This window comes from Salvelinus fontinalis, chromosome 1, assembly GCF_029448725.1.
Source record: "Salvelinus fontinalis isolate EN_2023a chromosome 1, ASM2944872v1, whole genome shotgun sequence".
NCBI lineage: Eukaryota > Metazoa > Chordata > Actinopteri > Salmoniformes > Salmonidae > Salvelinus > Salvelinus fontinalis.
The window spans coordinates 79368121-79393146 of record NC_074665.1 but is presented as its reverse complement, the minus strand read 5'-3'; the positions used below and the strand labels follow the sequence as shown (position 1 = coordinate 79393146).

Here is a 25026-nt window from a genome sequence, read left to right as displayed (position 1 = left end):
AGAACTCTACAGTATATTGCAATTCCGCCCCCTTTAGCAGTTCTGTCTTGACGGAAAATGTTATAGTTTGGGATGGAAATTTCTGAATTTTTGGTGGCCTTCCTAAGCCAGGATTCAGACACGGTTAGGACATCAGGGTTGGTGGAGCGTGCTAAAGCAGTGAATAAAACAAACTTAGGGAGGAGGCTTCTGATGTTAACATGCATGAAACCAAGGCTTTTACGGTTACAGAAGTCAACAAATGATAGCGCCTGGGGAATAGGTGTGGTACTGGGGTCTTCAGGGCCTGGGTTAAACTCTACATCACCAGAGGAACAGAGGAGGAGAAGGATAAGGGTATGGCTAAAGGCTATAAGAACTGGTCGTCTAGTGCATTGGGAACAGAGAATAAAAGGAGCAGATTTCTGGGCGTGGTAGAATAGATTCAGGGCATAATGTACAGACAAGGGTATGGTAGGATGTGAGTACAGTGGAGGTTAACCTAGGAGTTGAGTGACGGTGAGAGATTTCGTCTCTGGTGGCACCATTTAAGCCAGTGTAACAGTATAACTTTAAACCGTCCCCTCGCCCCGACACGGGCGCGAACCAGGGACCCTCTGCACACATCAACAACGGTCGTCCACAAAGCATCGTTACCCATCGCTCCACAAAGGCCACGGCAACTCTACTTCTAGGTTTCAGAGCAAGTGACGTAACTGATTGAAACGCTAGTAGCGCGTACCCGCTAACTAGCTAGCCATTTCACATCCGTTACACTCACCCCCCTTTCAACCTCCTCCTTTTCCGCAGCAACCAGTGATCCGGGTCAACAGCATCAATGTGACAGTATAACTTTTAAACCGTCCCCTCGCCCCGACACGGGCGCGAACCAGGGACCCTCTGCACACATCAACAACGGTCGCCCATGAAGCATCGTCACCCATCGCTCCACAAAGGCCATGGCAACTCTACTTCTAGGTTTCAGAGCAAGTGACGTAACTGATTGAAACGCTAGTAGCGCGTACCCGCTAACTAGCTAGCCATTTCACATCCGTTACACCAGGTAGAGGTCTCCGCATGTGTGGGGGGTGGGACAAAAGAGCTATCTGAGGCAAGGTCAACGGGGCTGAGGGCTCTACAGTAAAAAAAAACAATAAGAACTAGCTGAGACAGCAGTAGACAAGGCATATTGACATTAGAGAGAGGCATATTGACATTGGAGAGAGGCATAAAGCAGTCACAGGTGTTGGTCAGGAGAGCTAAGACAACAACGGGTAAATGGTGATGAATGGGCAGAGCGGGTCAGTTAGGTACGTACAGGACCTGAGTTCGAGGCTGGGGCCGACAGGTAAGCAAAATGAGGTACTGTGTTATTGAAACAGTCCAGGGAGCATCAACTGTGTAACCGAGTGTTCATAGGGTCCAAAGAACAGCAGTAGGTGAGTCAGGGAGCCGTTCAGTAGTCAGTACAACGCTAGGCGAGCGGGAAACACAGCGTTTAGAAAGCTAACGGGCCTGGGCAAGAAGATGGGTCTTCGGCGACATCGCAACAAAAAAAAGCCTGTTGAGACCACATCGGGCAATTACGTTGGCAGATAAGTCGTGATGGCTCGGATGGGCTCCGTGTCGACAATAAAGGGTCCAGGCCAATTGGCAAAAGAGATATTGTAGCCCTAGAATTAGCTGGTATATGGGCCTAGCTTGAGGCTAGCTCAAGGCTAACTGGTGCTTGCTTCAGGACAGAGGCGTTAGCTAACAGTAGCCACTCGGTAGCAGCTAGCTAGCTGGATGATCCTGTGTAATGATCAAGAGCGGCAGGAATCCGGTGATGTGGTAGAGAGAAGCAGTCGATATGCTCTGGGTTGATATCGCGCTGTGCAGACTGCCATGTATTGTCCGAGCTAAAGCTGCCGGTGTCCGAGCTAAAAAGGTGAAGACCGCTAGCCGTGGCTAACAAAGTCTAGTAGCTAGTTATCTGGCTAGCTCCTGACAGAGGTTCCAGTTATAAGGAATAAAAATAGCAGATCCATACCACATTGGGTGAGGCGGGTTGCAGGAAAGTATATTTAGTACGTAGATAGAAAGTGAGATTAAAATGTATATGAGAAAAAAAGAAAAACGTCTATTTACACGGGATAAGACAAAGACAACACACGTCTGACTGCTACGCCATCTTGGTCACTGATCTGCTTTGGTGAAAGCAAAGTGTTGAGAAAGGAGAGAAAAAGGGAGGATGGTGGAAGGCAAAGTAAAGGAGCGGAAAGAAGAGTCAAGGTTGAAGGAGAGCAAAAAAAACCTAGTCAATCTATGTATCTATTTTCATACAATTTAGGTTTTATATAATTCACACTGGGAAAAGCTGTTAGAATTTGAGCTGGTGTCAGTGTGTGTGCAGGTATGCCTTGCAGGCTCTTGTCATTGGATTCCAGCTGCTGTGGTTTAGGCCGACAGAGTGAGGGTATCGCTGTGTCTCAGCACAGGTTGAGATTTGTAACAAACCAAACACATGGAAGACCCAAGAGTTGGACTTCTGGACTTAATCTGGCAGACACAGACACACACACGTTAATCTGTGTTCACCATGTATGGGCCGTCTGAGAGAATGAGGACGAATGAGAAGCAGACAGATAACCAAAGTATATGCAACTAAACAATTGGAGGGAGTAAACAGATGTCTGTTCGACTTAGAACTACATACATTTAGATAGAGAGCAGATCAAACACACACCGTATTATTCAGAAAAAACTATTTGTGACAGAAAGTAAAGTGCATCTCAGTTTTTCTCTCTTTTCTTTGTTTCACACCCCTCCCTCCTTCTCAGGGGATGATGTGAGCAGCAGCTGGAGAGGATTGGACCCCCCTCCCTCTCTCTCTTTTCTTTGTTTCACACCCCTCCCTCCTTCTCAGGGGATGATATGAGCAGCAGCTGGAGAGGATTGGACCCCCCTCCCTCTCTCTCTTTTCTTTGTTTCACACCCCTCCCTCCTTCTCAGGGGATGATGTGAGCAGCAGCTGGAGAGGATTGGACCCCCCACCCTCTCTCTCTTTTCTTTGTTTCACACCCCTCCCTCCTTCTCAGGGGATGATGTGAGCAGCAGCTTGAGAGGATTGGACCCCCCTCCCTCTCTCTCTTTTCTTTGTTTCACACCCCTCCCTCCTTCTCAGGGGATGATATGAGCAGCAGCTGGAGAGGATTGGACCCCCCTCCCTCTCTCTCTTTTCTTTGTTTCACACCCCTCCCTCCTTCTCAGGGGATGATGTGAGCAGCAGCTGGAGAGGATTGGACCCCCCTCCCTCTCTCTCTTTTCTTTGTTTCACACCCCTCCCTCCTTCTCAGGGGATGATGTGAGCAGCAGCTGGAGAGGATTGGACCCCCCTCCCTCTCTCTCTTTTCTTTGTTTCACACCCCTCCCTCCTTCTCAGGGGATGATGTGAGCAGCAGCTGGAGAGGATTGGACCCCCCTCCCTCTCTCTCTTTTCTTTGTTTCACACCCCTCCCTCCTTCTCAGGGGATGATGTGAGCAGCAGCTGGAGAGGATTGGACCCCCCTCCCTCTCTCTCTTTTCTTTGTTTCACACCCCTCCCTCCTTCTCAGGGGATGATGTGAGCAGCAGCTGGAGAGGATTGGACCCCCCTCCCTCTCTCTCTTTTCTTTGTTTCACACCCCTCCCTCCTTCTCAGGGGATGATGTGAGCAGCAGCTGGAGAGGATTGGACCCCCCTCCCTCTCTCTCTTTTCTTTGTTTCACACCCCTCCCTCCTTCTCAGGGGATGATGTGAGCAGCAGCTGGAGAGGATTGGACCCCCCTCCCTCTCTCTCTTTTCTTTGTTTCACACCCCTCCCTCCTTCTCAGGGGATGATGTGAGCAGCAGCTGGAGAGGATTGGACCCCCCTCCCTCTCTCTCTTTTCTTTGTTTCACACCCCTCCCTCCTTCTCAGGGGATGATGTGAGCAGCAGCTGGAGAGGATTGGACCCCCCTCCCTCTCTCTCTCTCTTTCTCTCTCTACTCTCTCTCTCTATTTCCCTCTGTGTGGTACTCGCTGAGTGCAGGAGAGGAGGGGATTTCATTTGGGTCCTGAACTGTTGAGTTTTCACAGAGCGAGTCACATTCAACAGCACATACTCGCACATCACACTTTCTCACTTACAGAGGCAGGATTGTCAGCGAACGCAGTGCGGTACCCTGTGGGATTTCTACCACTAGTGGACTGGTCTGGTCTGGACCTCCAAGCTATTCGCAAACACTGTGCTGGGAGGAGGAACAGGGAAACACTGCTTTAACGAGAGCAGAGAGGAGAGGTCGCCAGTGGTGGACAAAGCTGCTACATAACTATTTGGAGAATGGAAAACACATAAGGAAATCATAAACTCGTGTACACTATGAAGGAAAATGCTGTGTAAAGTTTTTGGACAATTGTTCATGGAATATACCCTGGAATATTGAAACTGCGGATTTCTCTTAAGGCAATTTCAAAGGACAAAGGTAAGACACATCAATTGTGATGTTTCAGAGGATTTTAGTCCAGAGCATCAGATATTTGAGCTATTTTGGACTGTTTTGAGCGGCTGGCGTGCACTACATTTACCAAAACAAACATTTATAACCTACAAACCAAACCAACTCTGTCTGTTTCCATTATTCATCAGTCACATTTGTGATTGATTGAACTATGTGAGTGAACAACTCCATACAAATCAATTCTGTTGAAAAACTATGTAACGTCAATTAGGATTAGTTTGTGTGTGCTTGAGAGACATGAACTACATACTTTAGTTGTTTGGACATTAGATAGTTTCTTCCCAACCTTGTTGGTCTGTCTCAGACTCCAAGCCTTTGACCTCTGGTCTGGCCCACTATAGAGGACGGTTCTAAAGCCTCAGCATGGCCCGGAGGATGAGGATGCGTTGTACCATGGCGGCCTGCCCCTTATCCTGCCTCTTCCTCTCCTTCCTTCTGACGAGGTCCAGCATGGCCCAGGACCTCACTGGCTCCACCACCAGTGACACGGACACCATCCAAACCCAGACAGCTCCGATGACCCCCACCACGGTGGAGCCCGTCACCATGCTAGTAACCACAGAGTTCGGTGGCGTGTCGACGCCTAGCGGTGACATCGCGGACGATGAGGACGTCATCCCGACCAAAGGCACCCTTTGCCAAGGTTACTACGACGTGATGGGCCAGTGGGACCCACCTTTCAACTGCAACATGGGCGTTTTCCTGTACTGCTGCGGCACCTGCTTCTACCGCTTCTGCTGCCAGTTCAGAGGGCAGCGCCTCGACCAGAGCATCTGTTCAAACTATGACACGCCCATCTGGGCCAACACGGGCAAGCCCATCACCATGGTGACCGAGGATCACAGTGACCAGGAGAGGGATCGAACCCACATGATCGTCTACATCATCTGTGGGGTGGTGGCCATCATGGTGCTGATGGGCATCTTCACCAAGCTGGGCCTGGAGAAGATCAGGGGATCAGCAGGGGCACAGAACGACCCCAGCAACGCCAGGTGAGGGAGGGAGGTTATTTTGCTGCAACCATGAAATGAATCAGGCAAATTCTTTTGGCAACTTTTATTCATGTGTGTGTGTGTTGTTAGGGGGAAACATATTGCAAGGATATTAATTGTTTTAATACCCACTGATTAGATTTGTGTATTTCATAAAGTTTTCACAAACTTGTTCAGGGACCTACCTGATCACTCTAGCCAGTGGTCTATTTACATTCATAAACTGTCATATTGAATATTGAAGGTAACTGCAGGGTGATGTTGTGTTTAACAACAATCTATAGGGAATATGACCTGCTCCAGAAGTTGAGATGGAGAGAGAGAGAGCGAGGAGAAGAAAGGCACAAAGGAAGAGAAACAAAGAGAGGGAGGAGATCACAATATGACCAGAGGTAATGCTATAGATATCAAGCAAATACTTATCAAAACTAAGTTTATTCTATACTGCCAATGGATACATTTACTCAAAATAATGTATCATATTCCCTAATAGCTACAGTATGTACACCACATGACATCCCAGTCAGCCCTCATCTCCCTGTAAAGTGTTTCAGCCAGCATTGGTCAGGTTAAATATCTGGTTCAGGGTTGGAGCCGAACCCCTACTGATTACTGAAACACTGCTACGCTACACAGGCTTAACTCTCCTTCCCTTTACCAGTTCTCCTGTTCTCTTTTATCCCCCTCATCTCTCTTTCTATTATACACTCCTCCTCTCTTCTCCTCCACCTCTTCTCCTCCTCTCTTCTGGGAGCCCTTGGTTTTGTTTTTGGTAATCAACGGAAGCAGGGCGACACGGGATAAGAGATTTCACCCAATTAGAATCTCTCTCTCTTTCTCACGCTTCTCTCCCTTTCCAACTCTCTTTCTTTGTCTTCTCTCCCCCTTTCTTCCTCTTTCTCTCCTCTGTCCTTTTCTCTCTCACTCTCTCCTCCACTCCCCCTCTCTCTCCCTTCTCCATTCTGCCTTTTTTACAGTAATGTCCCTATTAGCCAGCAGTTAATAACTCCACAATGGTTTCATATAACTCCACCTGGCCAATATTGAGATATGGAAATCTTCCATAAAAAAAGTTACTAAAAGCCCAAGGGAAGTATAAATTGTATATTTCTCTCTGAAATCCACATACTTATTCCACAGGGAGAGAACAGCGGCTCTCACAGTACAAGGCCATCAATGTCTCCAGCTTTGAGAAATATTCGCAGGATTACATTTTTTTTGTTTTTAGATGTTAACACCTCTCCAAAATAGAACACCCCCCCCCCCCAACGATATACACTCCTTGCCTGATTAAAACTTCATACCAGATTAACTGTCCTGGCCAGATTAGACTCACACAGATTAAATAAATGTCTCTCAGATTACTGGAATACTGTCGCTACTCCTCTGCTGCCCAGCTGGTCTTGCCATGTTCATGCTACACTCTTAGAAAAAAGGGTTCCAAAAGGGTTCTTCAGCGGTCCCCATAGGATATATCTTTTTGGTTCTAGGTAGAACCCTTTTGAGTTAAAACTTTTTTGGGATAGGGGGCAGCATTTTCACTTTTGGATGAATAGCGTGCCCAGAGTGAACTGCCTCCTACTCTGTCCCAGATGCTAATATATGCATATTATTATTAATATTGGATATAAAACACTCTGACGTTTCTAAAACTGTTTGAATGATGTCTGTGAGTATAACAGAACTCATATGGCAGGCGAAAACCTGAAAAAAATCCAACCAGGAACCTGAGGTTGGTCGATTTTCAACTCATCGCCTATTGAATGCACAGTAGGATATGGATCTGTTTGCACTTCCCACGGCTTCCACTAGATGTCAACAGTCTGTAGAACCTTGAATGAGGCTTCTAATGTGATGTGGAGCCGGATGGGAGCTGTTTGAGTCAGTGGTCTGGCAGAGTGCCAGGTCTTGGTCAAGCGCATTTCACATGATAGTGACCTGCGTTCCATTGCTTCTCTACAGACAAAGGAATTCTCCGGTTGGAACGTTATTGAATATTTATGATAACAACATCCTAAAGATTGATTCTATACTTAGTTTGGCAAGTTTCTTCGACCTGTAATATCACTTTTTTAAGTTTTCGTCCGACGTCCGGCTGGACCTGCACGAGCGTTTGGATATGTGTACTAAACGTGCTAACAAAAGTAGCTACTTGGACATAAATAATGGACATTATCGAACAAAACAACAATTTATTGTGGAACTAGGATTCCTGGGAGTGCATTCTGATGAAGATCATCAAATGTAAGGGAATATTTATAATGTAATTTCTGATTTCTGTTGACTCCAAAATGGCGGAAATAAAAAAAAGATTCTGAGCGCCGTCTCAGATTATTGCATGTTTTGCTTTTTCCGTAAATTAAAAAAAATAACCTGTATCTTTCTATGTTCTAGATAGCACCTTTGAGTGTATAGAGACCGACTCATTTCCACACAGTGTATAGAGACCAACTCATTTCTACCGAGAGTGAATAGAGACCAACTAATTTCTACACAGAGTGTATAGAGACCGACTCATTTCTTCCCAGAGTGTATAGAGACCGACTCATTTCTACCCAGAGTGAATAGAGACCAACTCATTTCTACCCAGAGTGAATAGAGACCGACTCATTTATACCCAGAGTGTATAGAGACCGACTCATTTCTACCCAGAGTGTATAGAGACCAAATAATTTCTACCCAGAGTGTATAGAGACCAACTCATTTCTACCCAGAGTGAATAGAGACCGACTCATTTATACCCAGAGTGTATAGAGACCAACTCATTTCTACCCAGAGTGAATAGAGACCAACTAATTTCTACACAGAGTGTATAGAGACCGACTCATTTCTTCCCAGAGTGTATAGAGACCGACTCATTTCTACCCAGAGTGAATAGAGACCAACTCATTTCTACCCAGAGTGAATAGAGACCGACTCATTTATACCCAGAGTGTATAGAGACCGACTCATTTCTACCCAGAGTGTATAGAGACCAACTAATTTCTACCCAGAGTGTATAGAGACCAACTCATTTCTACCCAGAGTGAATAGAGACCAACTCATTTCTACCCAGAGTGAATAGAGACCGACTAATTTCTACACAGAGTGTATAGAGACCGACTAATTTCTACACAGAGTGTATAGAGACCAACTCATTTCTACCCAGAGTGTATAGAGACCAACTCATTTCTACACAGAGTGTATAGAGACCGACTAATTTCTACACAGAGTGTATAGAGACTGACTCATTTCTACCCAGAGTGTATAGAGACCAACTCATTTCTACCCAGAGTGTATAGAGACCAATCCATTTCTACCCAGAGTGTATAGAGACCAACTCATTTCTACCCAGAGTGTATAGAGACCAACTCATTTCTACCCAGAGTGTATAGAGACCGACTAATTTCTACACAGAGTGTATAGAGACTGACTAATTTCTACCCAGAGTGTATAGAGACCAACTCATTTCTACACAGAGTGTATAGAGACCAACTCATTTCTACCCAGAGTGTATAGAGACCAACTCATTTCTACCCAGAGTGTATAGAGACCAACTCATTTCTACCCAGAGTGTATAGAGACCAACTCATTTCTACCCAGAGTGTATAGAGACCAACTAATTTCTACCCAGAGTGTATAGAGACCAACTCATTTCTACACAGAGTGTATAGAGACCAACTCATTTCTACCCAGAGTGTATAGAGACCGACTAATTTCTACACAGAGTGTATAGAGACCGACTAATTTCTACACAGAATGTATAGAGACCGACTAATTTCTACACAGAGTGTTTAAAGACCACCTCATTTCTACACAGAGTGTATAGAGACCAACTCATTTCTACACAGAGTGTATAGAGACCAACTCATTTCTACACAGCTCATTTTGTCCATCTCTCTTCTTTTCTTTCACCCTCTTTGACAACACACCCTGCAGTGCTGCTCTATAGGGCGCTTATTAGAACAGCATGCAGTATCTGCTCTCAAATCTTACAGTCAGTTTCTACCAGGACAAGTGTTACTTCCATACTACCCTCAATCCCCCCCCTAAAATCTCACAGCAGTTAGTACATCACAATTCTCCTATTCTCCAAATATCGGTGTATATAGGACAGAATGTACCACTCTACCCATTGATGCATGTCTAATCTAATGGAGGACATCGACCGGAAGGGACATTGCATAGAACTTAAACAAACAACAATAACCTTCATCCCAAAAGGCATCATTCCACATTCTGAATAGTGATTTATAGTTAAATTAACAACAAGAATTATGATGCTGACTTTTAGGTTGGTAGTGCATGGTTCAGACCACAACATTCAGAGGACATGGGCCCAGGCATGATAACATGGCATGCAGTATCCACAAAGGTGAGGATTAAAATGGGGAAGAGAAGCCTGGGTGGTCTAAGGAACTGATCTGATCTAGCGATCGAGCGAGCGTGTGTGTGTGTGTGTGCGTGCGTGCGGGTGTGTGTCAGAGATACGGCCATCCTTGGGACCTTAAGATATCATGTTCTATAACATGGGACTAAGATGGCTCCTAAAAAGGGCTTGACTTTAGTTATACCGCTATGCCCTTCAATAAGGCAAATTAACAAAACAAAAACTTGATTGCTTTACCAATTCTCCCTCTACCACTACATTCTTCTTTGATGAGCTATGCCTTTTACGTTGCCTGTCCTTCGCTGCTGGGTTTCAATGTCTTTCAGTATTAGGAAAAAACATTAAAAGCTGTGTCATCTTCAACCTGAGAAGCAACCCAAAGAAAAACACAGACAGACAGAGTTGGGCACACCCCTTCCTCCATCCCTCCATCGCTCAGATTTCCTTCAAGGCTGGTTTACAATACGTGCTCTCTGATTTCGTACACTCCCTCCCTCCCTCCCTCCCTCCTAGTCCACCTGCGATGGAAATGTAATGACATTTACCTTCTCCTGACCCCCCCCCCCCTTGAGGCTGTGCCTGGAAGAGACACACAAGGGTCACTGCTCATTGACTCAGCTCCAGGGGTTGAATTCTCACATTATCCTTTTTTCTAAATACCACAAAATGGCGCTGAAATGGATGTAAGGCCAAGCCAGAACGTAGATGTCAAGTTCTGAGGGAAACCAACATCAGGGGCCTCAAGAAAGAGAGGAAGTGTTGAGGTAGTAATGAATCATCTTTGCCCAGACCTACAGCTCGCTATAGTTTATACTGTAGGGTGACCAATAATCCTGTGTTTGACTGTCCATAGAGGACAGGTTAGGGGCCTGCATGCCACTGCGTGTGTTGTGCCCAATTCCAAATCGATCTCTAACCTCTAACCCCTGAGCACTTGTTTAGATCTGAAAGGATTGGATAGATAATGCATATGTCTCCTGGAATCCTGTGAGGTTCTGAATGTCACCCTAGCCTGCCTTCTGAGCGCTTAGATCTGCATACCATTAGGCAATAGCATTGGGCAGCATGTCCAATACCGTGTTACCAATGCTAAAACCAATCCATTATATTTAAATTAATAGTGTAGAGAATTGGTTATTGGTGTTCCCAATGTATCTCTGAACTGGTCTGCATGTTCCCATAGGGCCCTGGAGTGACACTGGGTGTATGTGAGCAGATTCTGGGAGCTGTTGGTGATGTCCCTGCTCTGTAACACTAATCTGAATTGACAGGGGATTCTGAGTGAGTTTTAACTGCACTGTTGACAGAAGGATGGAGATTGAGAAATGAGAAGAGAGCTAGTGGAAAAGAGATGGCGAGAAAGGGAGAAAGAGATGAAGGGAGGGTAAGAGAAAGGGAAAGAGGCTGCGATGTAGAGAGAAAAAGGGATCACAAAGCAAATGGGGTCTGACACGGACAGAGAGGTGAAGCACTGTTTTGGGAAAAGGTCAGATGTGAGGTCTCACACACACACACACACACACACACACACACACACACACACACACACACACACACACACACACACACACACACACACACACACACACACACACACACACACACACACACACACACACACACACACACACAAATTCATCACAACTCATCCAGGCTTCATCTGTTTCCTGTAATCTCCTTCCTGTCGATGGTTCTCTCGTCACTCAGTGCTCATCACCATAACAACAAAGCCAATTTTAACAATCCAATTCACATTATTCACACCGATTTGAAATCCAGTCTGGGGTAGAAACCGGAAGGGCTCCATTAAAGTTTATGATAATAGTGCCTAAACTTTTCTCAAGTAAGACCTTTGAATTGAGCTGTAGTGTTAAGATTTCCTCTTACTGGAACTAAGGAGCCTGTCCCAAGCCATAAAAAACAGCCCCACTGTAACAGTCCTGACCTATTTATGTTAGTTTTTATGTGTTTTTGGTCAGGGCATGTGTTTTGGGTGGGCAGTCTATGTTATCTGTTTCTATGTTGGTTTCGGTTTGCCTGGTATGGCTCTTGATTAGAGGCAGGTGGTTTGCATTTTCCTCTAATCAAGAGTCATATTTAGGTAGGGCATTCTCACTGTTTGTTTGTGGGTGATTGTCTCCTGTGATGTCTTCGTTGTGTTCGATGTATTCACTTACGGAGCTGTTTGGCTGTTCGTCTGTTTCGATGTACGTTCCTGTTCGTGAGTTTACGTTTGTCTATGTGAGTTTATGTTCAGGTTTCGTTCTACGTCGTTTTGTTATTTTGTAAGTTTTGAAAGTATTTTGTTTTGTTTCGTGTTGCCATCAGTTCATCATTTATAAATAAAGATGGCTTATTTCCCTGACTCCGCATATTGGTCTGAAGATCCTTCTCTCCTCACCTCATCCGAGGATGAGGAAAGCGACAGCTCTAACAGAATCACCCACCTACAAAATGTGACCAAGCGGTATGGGAATGCTCGACGGAGCAATAAGGATTTCTGGACTTGGGAGGAGATATTGGACGGTAGAGGACCTTGGGCTCAACCAGGGGAATATCGCCGTCCAAAGGAGGAATTGGAAGCAGCGAAGGCTGAGCGGCGCTGGTATGAGGAGGCAGCGCGACGACGCGGTTGGGAGCCCGTGAGTAAGACCCAAAAATTTCTTGGGGGGGGGCACACGAGGAGTGTGGCAAAGCCGGGTAGGATACCCGAGCCAACTCCCCGTGCTTACCGTGGAGGTAGAAGGCGTCGTACTGGTAAGACACCGTGTTATGCGGTAAAGCGCACGGTGTCCCCAGTACGCGTGCTTAGCCCAGTGCGGGCTATTCCACCTTGCCGCACTGGGAGGGCTAGGTTGGGCATCGAGCCGGGTGCCATGAAGCCGGCCCAACGTAGCTGGTCTCCAGTACGTCTCCTCGGGCCGGTGTACATGGCACCAGCCTTACAGGTGGTGTCCCCGGTTCGCCTGCATAGCCCAGTGCGGGCTATTCCACCTCGCCGCACTGGCAGGGCTACGGGGTTCATTCAACCTGGTAGGGTTGGGGAGGCTCGGTGCTCAAGAGCACGTGTCCTCCTTCACGGTCCGGTATATCCGGTGCCACCTCCATGTACCAGTCCTCCGGTGGCAGCCCCCCGTACCAGGCTGTCTCTCCGGGTTCTCTCTCCTGCTGTTTCCTCCTCTCCAGCGCAGCCGGTGCCTAGACCACGCACCAGGCTGTCTCTCCTTCTCCTCCCTACAGAGCTATCTGTCTCCCCAGCGCCATCTGAGCCATCCGTCTCCCCAGCGCCATCTGAGCCATCCGTCTCCCCAGCGCCATCTGAGCCATCCGTCTCCCCAGCGCCGTCTGAGCCATCCGTCTGCCAGGAGCCTGCAAAGCCGCCCGTCTGCCATGAGCCTGCAAAGCCGCCCGTCTGCCATGAGCCTACAGAGCCATCAGCCAGACAGGAGCCGCTAGAGCCATCAGCCAGACAGGAGCCGCTAGAGCCGTCAGCCAGACAGGATCTGCCAGAGCCGCCAACCAGACAGGATCTGCCAGAGCCGCCAACCAGACAGGATCTGCCAGAGCCGCCAACCAGACAGGATCTGCCAGAGCCGCCAACCAGACAGGATCTGCCAGAGCCGTCAGCGAGCCATGAGCAGCCAGAGCCGTCAGCGAGCCATGAGCAGCCAGAGCCGTCAGAGCGCCATGAGCAGCCAGAGCCGTCAGAGCGCCATGAGCAGCCAGAGCCGTCAGAGCGCCATGAGCGTCGAGAGCCGTCAGCCTGCCATGAGCGTCGAGAGCCGTCAGCCTGCCATGAGCGTCGAGAGCCGTCAGCCTGCCATGAGCGTCGAGAGCCGTCAGCCTGCCATGAGCGTCGAGAGCCGTCAGTCTGCCATGAGCGTCGAGAGCCGTCAGTCTGCCATGAGCGTCGAGAGCCGTCAGCCTGCATGGACCTGCCAGAGCCGTCCAAACAGGACCTGCCAGAGTCCTTCAGCCGGGATCTGCCCCTTGTCCCGGTGTTGCCCCTTGTCCCGGTGTTGCCCCTTGTCCCGGTGTTGCCCCTTGTCCCGGTGCTGCCCCTTGTCCCGGTGCTGCCCCTTGTCCCGGTGCTGCCCCTTGTCCCGGTGCTGCCCCTTGTCCCGGTGCTGCCCCTTGTCCCGGTGCTGCCCCTTGTCCCGGTGCTGCCCCTTGTCCCGGTGCTGCCCCTTGTCCCGGTGCTGCCCCTTGTCCCGGTGCTGCCCCTTGTCCCGGTGCTGCCCCTTATTCCGGTGATGGTCCTTATCCTGGTGCTGCCCCTTGTTTTTGTGCTGCCCCTTGTCCCGGTGCTACCCCTTGTCCCGGTGCTGCCCCTTGTTCCGGTGCTAGCTGTTTATTTAGGGGAAGGTAGTGTTAGGGTGGTCAGTGGAAGGGGTAGAAAGAAGAGGGGAGTGACTATGGTGGTGCGGGGACAGCGTCCTGAACCGGAACCACCACCGTGGTCAACTGCCCACCCGGACCCTCCCCTGGACTTTGTGCTGGTGCGCCCGGCGTTCGCACCTTGGGGGGGTGGTACTGTAACAGTCCTGACCTATTTATGTTAGTTTTTATGTGTTTTTGGTCAGGGCATGTGTTTTGGGTGGGCAGTCTATGTTATCTGTTTCTATGTTGGTTTCGGTTTGCCTGGTATGGCTCTTGATTAGAGGCAGGTGGTTTGCATTTTCCTCTAATCAAGAGTCATATTTAGGTAGGGCATTCTCACTGTTTGTTTGTGGGTGATTGTCTCCTGTGATGTCTTCGTTGTGTTCGATGTATTCACTTACGGAGCTGTTTGGCTGTTCGTCTGTTTCGATGTACGTTCCTGTTCGTGAGTTTACGTTTGTCTATGTGAGTTTATGTTCAGGTTTCGTTCTACGTCGTTTTGTTATTTTGTAAGTTTTGAAAGTATTTTGTTTTGTTTCGTGTTGCCATCAGTTCATCATTTATAAATAAAGATGGCTTATTTCCCTGACTCCGCATATTGGTCTGAAGATCCTTCTCTCCTCACCTCATCCGAGGATGAGGAAAGCGACAGCTCTAACACCCAGACCACTATGCATTCAGGCAGGTAGCGTTCTCCATTCACCTAACCAAGATTCGTCCGTCGGACTGCCAGATGGTGAAGCATGATTCATCACTCCAGAGAAAGCGTTTCCACTGCTCCAGAGTCCAATGGTGGCGAGCTTTACACCACTCCAGCCGACACTTGGCATTGCGCATGGTGATCTTAGGCTTGTGTGCGGCTGCTCGGCCATGGAAACCTTTGAATTAGCAGATATGTTCATTCTGAAAATGGTTCATAAAGTCAACGAGAAAACATGATAGCAGATAATACAAGGACATCTCTGCTTTAGAAACTGCCCTCGGAGTTAATAAAGGATAAAGTACATTAGTTTAGAGGGCTAGATTTCCCAATCATCAGAGTGGGGACTGTACAGTACAGTACATCGATTCTGAGCTGGGCTGGATCAGAGGGCAACATTTTCCAATCATCAGAGTGGGGACTGTACAGTAGAGTACATCGATTCTGAGCTGGGCTGGAAACAGTGGTGGTGAGTGATGAACACTAGGACTGAGTGTTGCTAATTAGCTATCTGCCTCCCTGGTATGGGAGGAGGGATAATTGATTGCTACACAGCATTAGAAGATGCGTGTCTCACTCTCCTTCGATTCGATACGATGTGCTTTAACCAAAAAGGATTAGCGATCATATAACGAACACTCCGACGCAGGAAGTCTTATATAAGTGGCTATAGATACAGAGACTGTGTCCCCAATGACACCCTATTCCCTATATAGTGCACTACTTCTGACCACAGGCTCTGGTCAAAAGTAATGTACTATTTGGCATGCAAACAGAGACTGTACTGTATGTAGGCAAGGCTAAATGTGATGCTCAATGCTTTTACCTTCCCTGCTGTCCAGGAGAAGGACGAGACGTAAGCCTATTGTTGCTCATTGAAAGCAAGATGGTTGTGTCTTTCAAAACTAACTGACTTGAGATGTTATCATGAAGTTACTGGAATTCAAGTGGAAAGGAGGATTCTGGTCTGTTTATCATCTTTATGATCTTGAAGATACATTATTGATTTGATTTGATTATAGACAAACATAGTGTTGTTTACACATTGCAGGCTGAGTCATAAATGAATGGGCAGTAATGATGATCATCCCTTGTTAAAATGTAGTCCCAGTTTTTTTTACAGTATATCCCGTATTGATGGCCTATATCTACTTTATTATAGTCATTTAATACTAATTTACATCAAACACACGTTAGGCTAGTCATGTAAAGTTAGGGTAAAACTTCCTCACTTAAGCTAACATCTCTCAATTAAATGTTTTATTTTTACCACCTACATGGAACCTGTGATGGAAGTTAAACTTAGCCTCTATAAATGCACTAAATGCCCAGAGATAAAAGCAGTTTTGCTGTAGATTAAATGTCCAAATCAGCAAGTTGTTCAGCTAGTCTCAGCTAGTGAGTCACAGGCAACATGAGGTAGAGGGAGAGAGAGCGAGAGAGAGTAATGTAGGTTTAGAAAGAGAAAGAAAGTAAAAGAGAGAAAGTGACAGATTCAGAGACGGACATGACAAAAGACTGAGAATGAGAGAGATTGAGAGAGAAATAGAGAGAAAGGAATATTTAGAGATTTAGGTGGCTTGAAAGAGAATACCTTTATTGGCCCAGTAGTTAAATGATTTGAGCACAATCTTTACTCAATTTTATTGGTACCAAGCCCCATGTCTTCATCCACTGCACACATAGAACCCCCGACACCCCAAACGTCTGCAAAGTCCCCCCGACACCCCAAACGTCTGCAAAGTCCCCCTGATGCCCCACACGTCTGCAAAGTCCACCTGACGCCCCCACACGTCTGCAAAGTCCACCTGACGTCCCCACACGTCTGCAAAGTCCCCCCGACACCCCAAACGTCTGCAAAGTCCCCCTGATGCCCCACATGTCTGCAAAGTCCACCTGACGCCCCCACACGTCTGCAAAGTCCACCTGACGTCCCCACACGTCTGCAAAGTCCCCCCGACACCCCAAACGTCTGCAAAGTCCCCCTGATGCCCCACACGTCTGCAAAGTCCACCTGACGCCCCCACACGTCTGCAAAGTCCACCTGACGTCCCCACACGTCTGCAAAGTCCCCCCGACACCCCAAACGTCTGCAAAGTCCCCCTGATGCCCCACACGTCTGCAAAGTCCACCTGACGCCCCCACACGTCTGCAAAGTCCACCTGACGTCCCCACACGTCTGCAAAGTCCCCCCGACACCCCAAACGTCTGCAAAGTCCCCCTGATGCCCCACATGTCTGCAAAGTCCACCTGACGCCCCCACACGTCTGCAAAGTCCACCTGACGTCCCCACACGTCTGCAAAGTCCCCCTGACGCCCCCACACGTCTGCAAAGTCCACCTGACGTCCGCAAAGACCCCCTGACGCCCCAAACGTCTGCAAAGTCCCCCTGACGCCCCCACACGTCTGCAAAGTCCCCTGACGCCCCCACACGTCTGCAAAGTCCCCGTGACGCCCCCCCACACGTCTGCAAAGTCCCCCTGACGCCCCCCCACACGTCTGCAAAGTCCCCCTGACGCCCCCCCCACGCGTCTGCAAAGTCCCCCTGACGCACGTAAAGTCCCCCTGATAACCCACACGTCTGAGAAGTCCTCCTGACGCACCTACACGTCTGCAAAGTCCACCTGACGTCCGCAAAGACCCCCTGACGCCCCAAACGTCTGCAAAGTCCCCCTGACGCCCCCACACGTCTGCAAAGTCCCCCTGACGCCCCCACACGTCTGTAAAGTCCCCCTGACGCCCCCACACGTCTGCAAAGTCCCCCTGACGCCCCCACACGTCTGCAAAGTCCCCCAGGCAATTCATCAGTTTGCAATGTGTACACTACTGGTCAAAAGTTTGGACAGCTACTCATTCAAGGGTTTGTCTTTATTTTTACTATTTTCTACATTGTAGAATAATAGTGAAGACATCAAAACTATGAAATAACACATGGAATCATGTAGTAAAAATAATTAAAAGAATGTTCAACAAATCCAACCATATTTTACATTTGAGATTTGTCAAATAGCCACCCTTTGCCTTGATGACAGCTTTGCACACGCTTTGCCACAGCACTGAAGGAAGGGATTGAAAAAGCTTCTTCTACTTTCCCCAATGCACAAGTGGTTATCTCCACCCTGCTACCAAGAAAAGTATTCCACCCTGCTACCACCAGGTTCACCTATACAAGGCAGCAGTGCTCACCTTCGCCCGGACTCTAAAGTACATCGCTCTCAAACGCAGCCCCAACACTTCACGCAGGAGCAACAGATCAATAGTCACCCCGCCCAGACCAGCAAGACACCGTCCAAAACCTGTGGGACCCCCCCCCTGGACCTACACATAGAGGACCCAAGCCGAGAGGACCTACAGCCAGACCACAACGCCACCTGCCACATACACTCCCCCACCCCAACCAATCAACACCCCCCCAAGCCAGTCATGCCCACACCCCATTTAGGCCCTCTCAGATCGGACCTATGCCTCTCCTGCCCACAACATGCACCCCACCACCGCAAAGAGGGCCTCAACATGGAAGTCACACATACACCCAGGCCGTGGGCGGGGAAACAGGCCCAACCCCCACTCTTACACTAGCCAAAGCCAACGGCAGGTACCAGATGCTCAGCAGGCTCTGCTCACACTTACTGGCCTGAGGCCAAACCACACAACCAACAACATTGGACACTTTATGGAACACAAAGCCTTCAATATCTCATCCTGGAATATCCAAGGCCTATGGGTCCTCTGCCTTTGGCCTAAAGAGCAAGAACCTGGACTTCATCAAAGAAATCGGAAATACAGACATTGTCATCCTACAAGAAACCTGGTATAGAGGAGACGGACCCACTGGTTGCCCTCTAGGTTACAGAGAGCTGGTAGTCCCATCCACCAAACTACCAGGTGTAAAACAGGGAAGGGACTCAGGGGGTATGCTAATTTGGTGTAGAGCAGACCTAACTCACTCCATTAAATTAATCAAAACAGGAACATTTTACATTTGGCTAGAAATTCAAAAGGAAATTATCGTAACAGAGAAAAATGTCCTCCTGTGTGCTACCTACGTATATCCCGCCACTAGAATCCCCATACTTTAATGAAGACAGCTTCTCCATCCTGGAGGGGGAAATCAATCATTTCCAGGCCCAGGGACATGTTGTCACGCCCTGACCTTAGAGATCCTTTTTATGTCTCTATTTTGGTTTGGTCAGGGCGTGAGTTGGGGTGGGCATTCTATGTTCTGTGTTCTATGTTTTGTATTTTTTTGTTGGTTGGCAGGGTGTGGTTCTCAATCAGAGGCAGCTGTCTATCGTTGTCTCTGATTGAGAACCATACTTAGGTAGCTCTTGCCCACATGGGGTTTGTGGGTAGTTGATTTCTGTTTAATGTTGTTGCACCAGACAGAACTGTTTCGTTTTGTTCACTCTCTTTGTTGTTTTTGTTGTTTCAGTGTTCAGGTTATTTTATTAAATTACAATGAACACTTACCCCGCTGCGTTTTGGTTCCCTTCTTTCCAGGAAGGTACACCTATAGCTCATCTTTTGGCAGTAGTAAAGTAGTAGTAAAGTAGATTACTTTATCACTGACCTCAACCCAGAGTCTCTCATAGCGTTCACTGTCAGCCCACTGACACCCCTATCAGATCACAGCAAAATCTACTTGAACAGAGAAATACTCAATCATGAGGCATCAAAGCCAAAGGAACTGAGTAAAATTAAGAAATGCTATAGATGGAAGGAATGTAGTTTGGAAACCTACCAAAAAACAATTAGGCAACAACAAATTCAATCCCTTTTAGACAACTTCCTAGACAAAACAGTCCACTGTAATAGTGAAGGTGTAAACTTGGCAGTAGAAAATCTTAACAGTATATTTGACTTCTCAGCTTCCCTAACAAATCTAAAAATCTCAAATAGAAAACCGAAGAAAATGAACAACAATGGCAAATGGTTTGATGAAGACCGCAAAAATCTATGAAAGAAATTTAGAAACCTGTCCAACCAAAAACATAGAGACCCGGAGTCTACGCCTTCACCATAGTGAATCACTAAAACAATACAGAAATACACTACAGGAAAAGAAGGCACAGCACGTCAGAAATCAGCTCAATGTAAATGAAGAATCCATAGACTCTAACCACTTCTGGGAAAATTGGAAAACACTAAACCAACAACAACACGAAGAATTATCTATCCAAAATGGAGATGTATGGTTAAACTATTTCTCCTATCTTTTTGGCTCTATAACAAAGAACAAACAGCAAAAACATATACATGATCAAATACAAATCTTAGAATCAACTATTAAAGACTAACAGAACCCACTGGATTCTCCAACTTCATTGAATGAACTACAGGACAAAATACAAACCCTCCAACCCTAAAAGGCCTGTGGTGTTGATGGTATCCTCAATGAAATGATCAAATATACAGACAACAATTTCCAATTGGCAATACTAAAACTCTTTAACATCATCCTTAGCTCAGGCATCTTCGCCAATATTTGGAACCAAGGACTGATCACCCCAATCCACAAAAGTGAAGACAAATTTGACCCCAATAACTACCGTGGGATATGTGTCAACAGCAACCTTGGGAAAATCCTCTGCATTATCATTAACAGCAGACTCGTACATTTCCTCAGTGAAAACAATGTACTGAGCAAATGTCAAATTGGCTTTTTACCAAATTATCGTACGACAGACCACATATTCACCCTGCACACCCTAATTGACAAACAAACAAACCAAAACAAATGCAAAGACTCATGCTTTGTTGATTTCAAAAAAGCCTTTGACTCAATTTGGCATGAGGGTTTGCTATACAAATTGATGGAAAGTGTTGTTGGGGGAAAACATACGACATAAAATCCATGTACACAAACAGCATGTGTGCGGTTAAAATAGGCAAAAAACACACACATTTCTTCCCACAGGGCCGTGGGGTGAGACAAGGATGCAGCTTAAGCCCCACCCTCTTCAACATATATACAGTATTAACAAATTGGCGAGGGCACTAGAAAAGTCTGCAGCACCCTACTAGAATCTGAAGTCAAATGTCTACTGTTTGCTGGTGATCTGGTGCTTCTGTCACCAACCAAGGAGGTCCTACAGCAGCACCTAGATCTTCTGCACAGATTCTGCCAGACCTGGCAGTCTCAAGACCAAAATAATGGTGTTCCAAAAAAATTCCAGTCGCCAGGACCACAAATACAAATTCCATCTAGACACCGTTGCCCGGAGCACACAAAAACTATACATACAGTTGAAGTTGGAAGTTTACATACACCTTAGCCAAATACATTTAAACTCAGTTTTTCACAATTCCTGACATTTAATCCGAGTAAAAAGTCCCTGTCTTAGGTCAGTTAGGATCACCACTTTATTTTAAGAGTGTGAAATATCAGAATAATAGTAGAGAGAATGATTTATTTCAGCTTTTATTTCTTTCATCACATTCCCAGTGGGTCAGAAGTTTACATACACTCAATTAGTATTTGGTAGCATTGCCTTTAAATTGTTTAACTTGAGTCAAACGTTTCAGGTAGCCTTCCACAAGCTTCTCACAATAAGTTGGGGAAATTTTGGCCCATTCCTCCTGACAGAGCTGGCGTAACTGAGTCAGGTTTGTAGACCTCCTTGCTCGCACACGCTTTTTCAGTTCTGCCCACACATTTTCTATAGGATTGAGGTCAGGGCTTTGTGATGGCCTCTCCAATACCTTGACTTTGTTGTCCTTAATCCCTTTTGCCACAACTTTGGAAGTATACTTGGGGTCATTGTCCATTTGGAAGACCCATTTGCGACCAAGCTTTAACTTCCTGACTGATGTCTTGAAATGTTGCTTCAATATATCCACATCATTTTAATGTCTCATGATACCATCTATTTAGTGAAGTGCACCAGTCCCTCCTGCAGCAAAGCCCACCCACAACATGATGCTGCCACCCCCGTGCTTCACGGTTGGGATGGTGTTCTTTGGCTTGCAAGCATCCCCCTTTTTCCTCCAAACATAACGATGGTCATTATGGCCAAACAGTTTTTAATTTTTTTCATCAGACCAGAGGACATTTCTCCAAAAAGTTCAATCTTTGGCCCCATGTGCAGTTGCAAACCGTAGTCTGGCTTTTTTTATACCCCCTTTACCCCCCCAATTTCGTGGTATCCAATTGTTAGTAATTACTATCTTGTCTCATCGCTACAATTCCTGTACGGGCTCGGGAGAGACGAAGGTCGAAAGCCATGCGTCCTCCGAAACACAACCCAACCAAGCCGCACTGCTTCTTAACACTGCGCGCCTCCAACCCAGAAGCCAGCCGCACCAATGTGTCGGAGGAAACACTGTGCACCTGGCTCCCTTGATTAGCGCGCACTGCGCACGTCCCGCCACAGGAGTTGCTGGTGCGCAATGAGACAAGGATATCCCTACCGGCCAAACCCTCCCTAACCCGGACGACACTAGGCCAATTGTGCGTCGCCCCAGAGCCTGGGCGCGAACCCAGAGTGTCTGGTGGCGCAGCTAGCGCTGCGATACAGTGCCCTAGACCACTGCTCCAACCGGGAGGCCTAGTCTGGCTTTTTTATGGCAGGTTTTGGAGCAATGGCTTCTTCCTTGCTGAGCGGCCTTTCAGGTTATGTCGATATAGGACTCGTTTTACTGTGGATATAGATACTTTTGTACCTGTTACATCTTCACAAGGCCCTTTGCTGTTGTTCTGGGATTGATTTGCACTTTTCGCACCAAAGTACATTCATCTCTAGGAGACAGAACGCGTCTCCTTCCTGAGCAGTATGACGGCTGCGTGGTCCCATGGTGTTTATGCTTGTGTACTATTGTTTGTACAGATGAACGTTGTACCTTCAGGCTTTTGGAATTTGCTCCCAAGGATGAACCAGACTTGGAGGTCTACAATTTATTTTCTGAGGTCTTGGCTGAGTTCTTTTGATTTTCCCATGATGTCAAGCAAAGAGGCACTGAGTTTGAAGGTACGCCTTGAAATACATCCAAAGGTACACCTCCAATTGACTCCAATTATGTCAATTAACCTAACAGAAGCTTCTAAAGCCATGACATAATTTTCTGGAATTTTCCAAGCTAATTAAAAGGCACAGTCAACTTAATGTATGTAAACTTCTGACCCACTGGAATTGTGATACAGTGAATTATAAGTGAAATAATGTGTCTGTAAACAATTGTTGGAAAAATGACTTGTGTCATGCACAAAGTAGATGTCCTAACTGACTTGCCAAAACTATCATTTCTTAACAAGACATTTGTGGAGTGGTTGACAAACAAGTTTTAATGACTCTAACCTAAGTGTATGTAAACTTCCGACTTCAACTCTACCTTGGCCTTAACATCAGCGCCACAGTTAACTTCCACAAAGCTGTGAACGATCTGAGAGACAAGGCAAAAAGGGCATTCTATGCCATCAAAGGAACATAAAATTAGACATACCAATTAGGATCTGGCTAAAAATACTTGAATCAGTTATAGAACCCATTATCAGTTATTGCCCTTTATGGTTGTGAGGTCTGGGGTCCGCTCACCAACCAAGAATTCACAAAATGGGACAAACACCAAATTGAGACTCTGCATGCAGAATCCTGCAAAAAATATCCTCAGTGTACAATGTAAAACACCAAATAATGCATGCAGAGCAGAATTAGGCCGATACCGGCTAATTATCAAAACCACTTAAATGTAACGATTCTCGTTGGTGGAAGGAGAGGAGGACCAAGGTGCAGCGTGGTACGTGTTCATTTTAATAAACTAAATAAACTGAACACTGAATTGACAAAAAATAATAAAGAGCGAGAACGAAAACTAAACAGTTCTGCAAGCAATACGCACAAACAGAAAACAATCACCCACAACACACAATGGAAAACAGGCTACCCAAGTATAGCTCCCAATCAGAGACAACGATAAACAGCTTCCTCTGATTGGGAACCACACCAGGCCAAACACAGAAAAAGACAACCTAGACATAAAACAGAATGCACATCACACCCTGTGAAAACAAAAAAACAAACCCGATTTTGATAAACTCCCATATCTACTGGGTGAAATACCACAATGTTCCATCACAGCAGCAAGATTTGTGACCTGTTGCTACAAGAAAATGGAAACCAGTGAAGAACAAACACCATTGTAAATACAACCCCTATTTATGCTTATTTATTTTCCCTTTTGTACTCTAACCATTTGTACTACATCGTTACAACAATGCATAATATGACATTTGTAATGTCTTTATTATTTTGGAACTTCTGTGAGTGTAATGTTTACTGTTCATTTTTATTGTTTATTTCACTTTTGTATATTATCTACTTCACTTGCTTTGGCAATGTTGACATATGTTTCCCATGAAAATAAAGCCCCTTGAATTGAATTGAATTGAGAGAGCGAGAGAGACAGAGAGGAAGGAGTCCCTGTAAATTAGACTCTTGTTCCAACTGAAAACAGCAAGCTATCACATCTGACATCAACACCACTTCCCTCTCAGCATGGCACCACAACACTCCTCTTAGGGGCACAATTTGGCAGATGTGGTCAAAGTCCCACATACCCACATCACACCTACACACTGTACCACTCAGCAGTGCCAATAGCACAGGCTCACTTTTTGGCACCTCGAACACAGGGGTTCCCCTCTGTCTGGTCCTCTTACCATGTGGTCCCAGTCCCTGATGTGCAGGTTGAGGAGCACTATTTGGTAGCGGGCGATACACTGAGCTAAGTTAGCGGAATAGAGGGACCAGCGTGTGAATAAAGGATCAAGGGAGAATTCTGAGAATTAAACAGACTCAAAGAGAGAAACGTTCTAAAGTGATGAATGAGAGCGTTGCGGGTTGGGGGTTGTGTGTGTGGGTCTTGTTTTTCTCTTCTATCCTCCTGTGATCTAAAATCCCCAAAGTTCCCACAAGGATAGTAAAACAAGGAAAAGTCTCCCTAATGGGGACATTATCCATGCGGAAAAGGTTATTTTAAGCTTAATATGGGCTGGATTTCGGGTTAGGGTTAGAATTAGTGTTAGTGTAAGGGGTTAGTGGTTAGGTTTAGGTTTATGGTTTGGATTAGAGTTACGGGATAAGGTAATG

At 46.5% G+C, this 25026-nt stretch overlaps 1 protein-coding gene across 1 annotated transcript in view; it reads left to right on the top strand.

The window, feature by feature from the left end:
• Positions 1–3174: 3174 nt before the first annotated feature.
• Positions 3175–25026, top strand: part of LOC129862455 (protein shisa-9-like) — a 97441-nt gene continuing 75589 nt past the window's right edge. The window contains exons 1-2 of the mRNA XM_055934154.1: positions 3175–5492; positions 5777–5884. Of these exons, the coding sequence (XP_055790129.1) occupies positions 4864–5492; positions 5777–5884 (737 nt within the window). The 5' untranslated portion in view covers positions 3175–4863. The remainder of the gene's footprint in view (positions 5493–5776; positions 5885–25026) is intronic.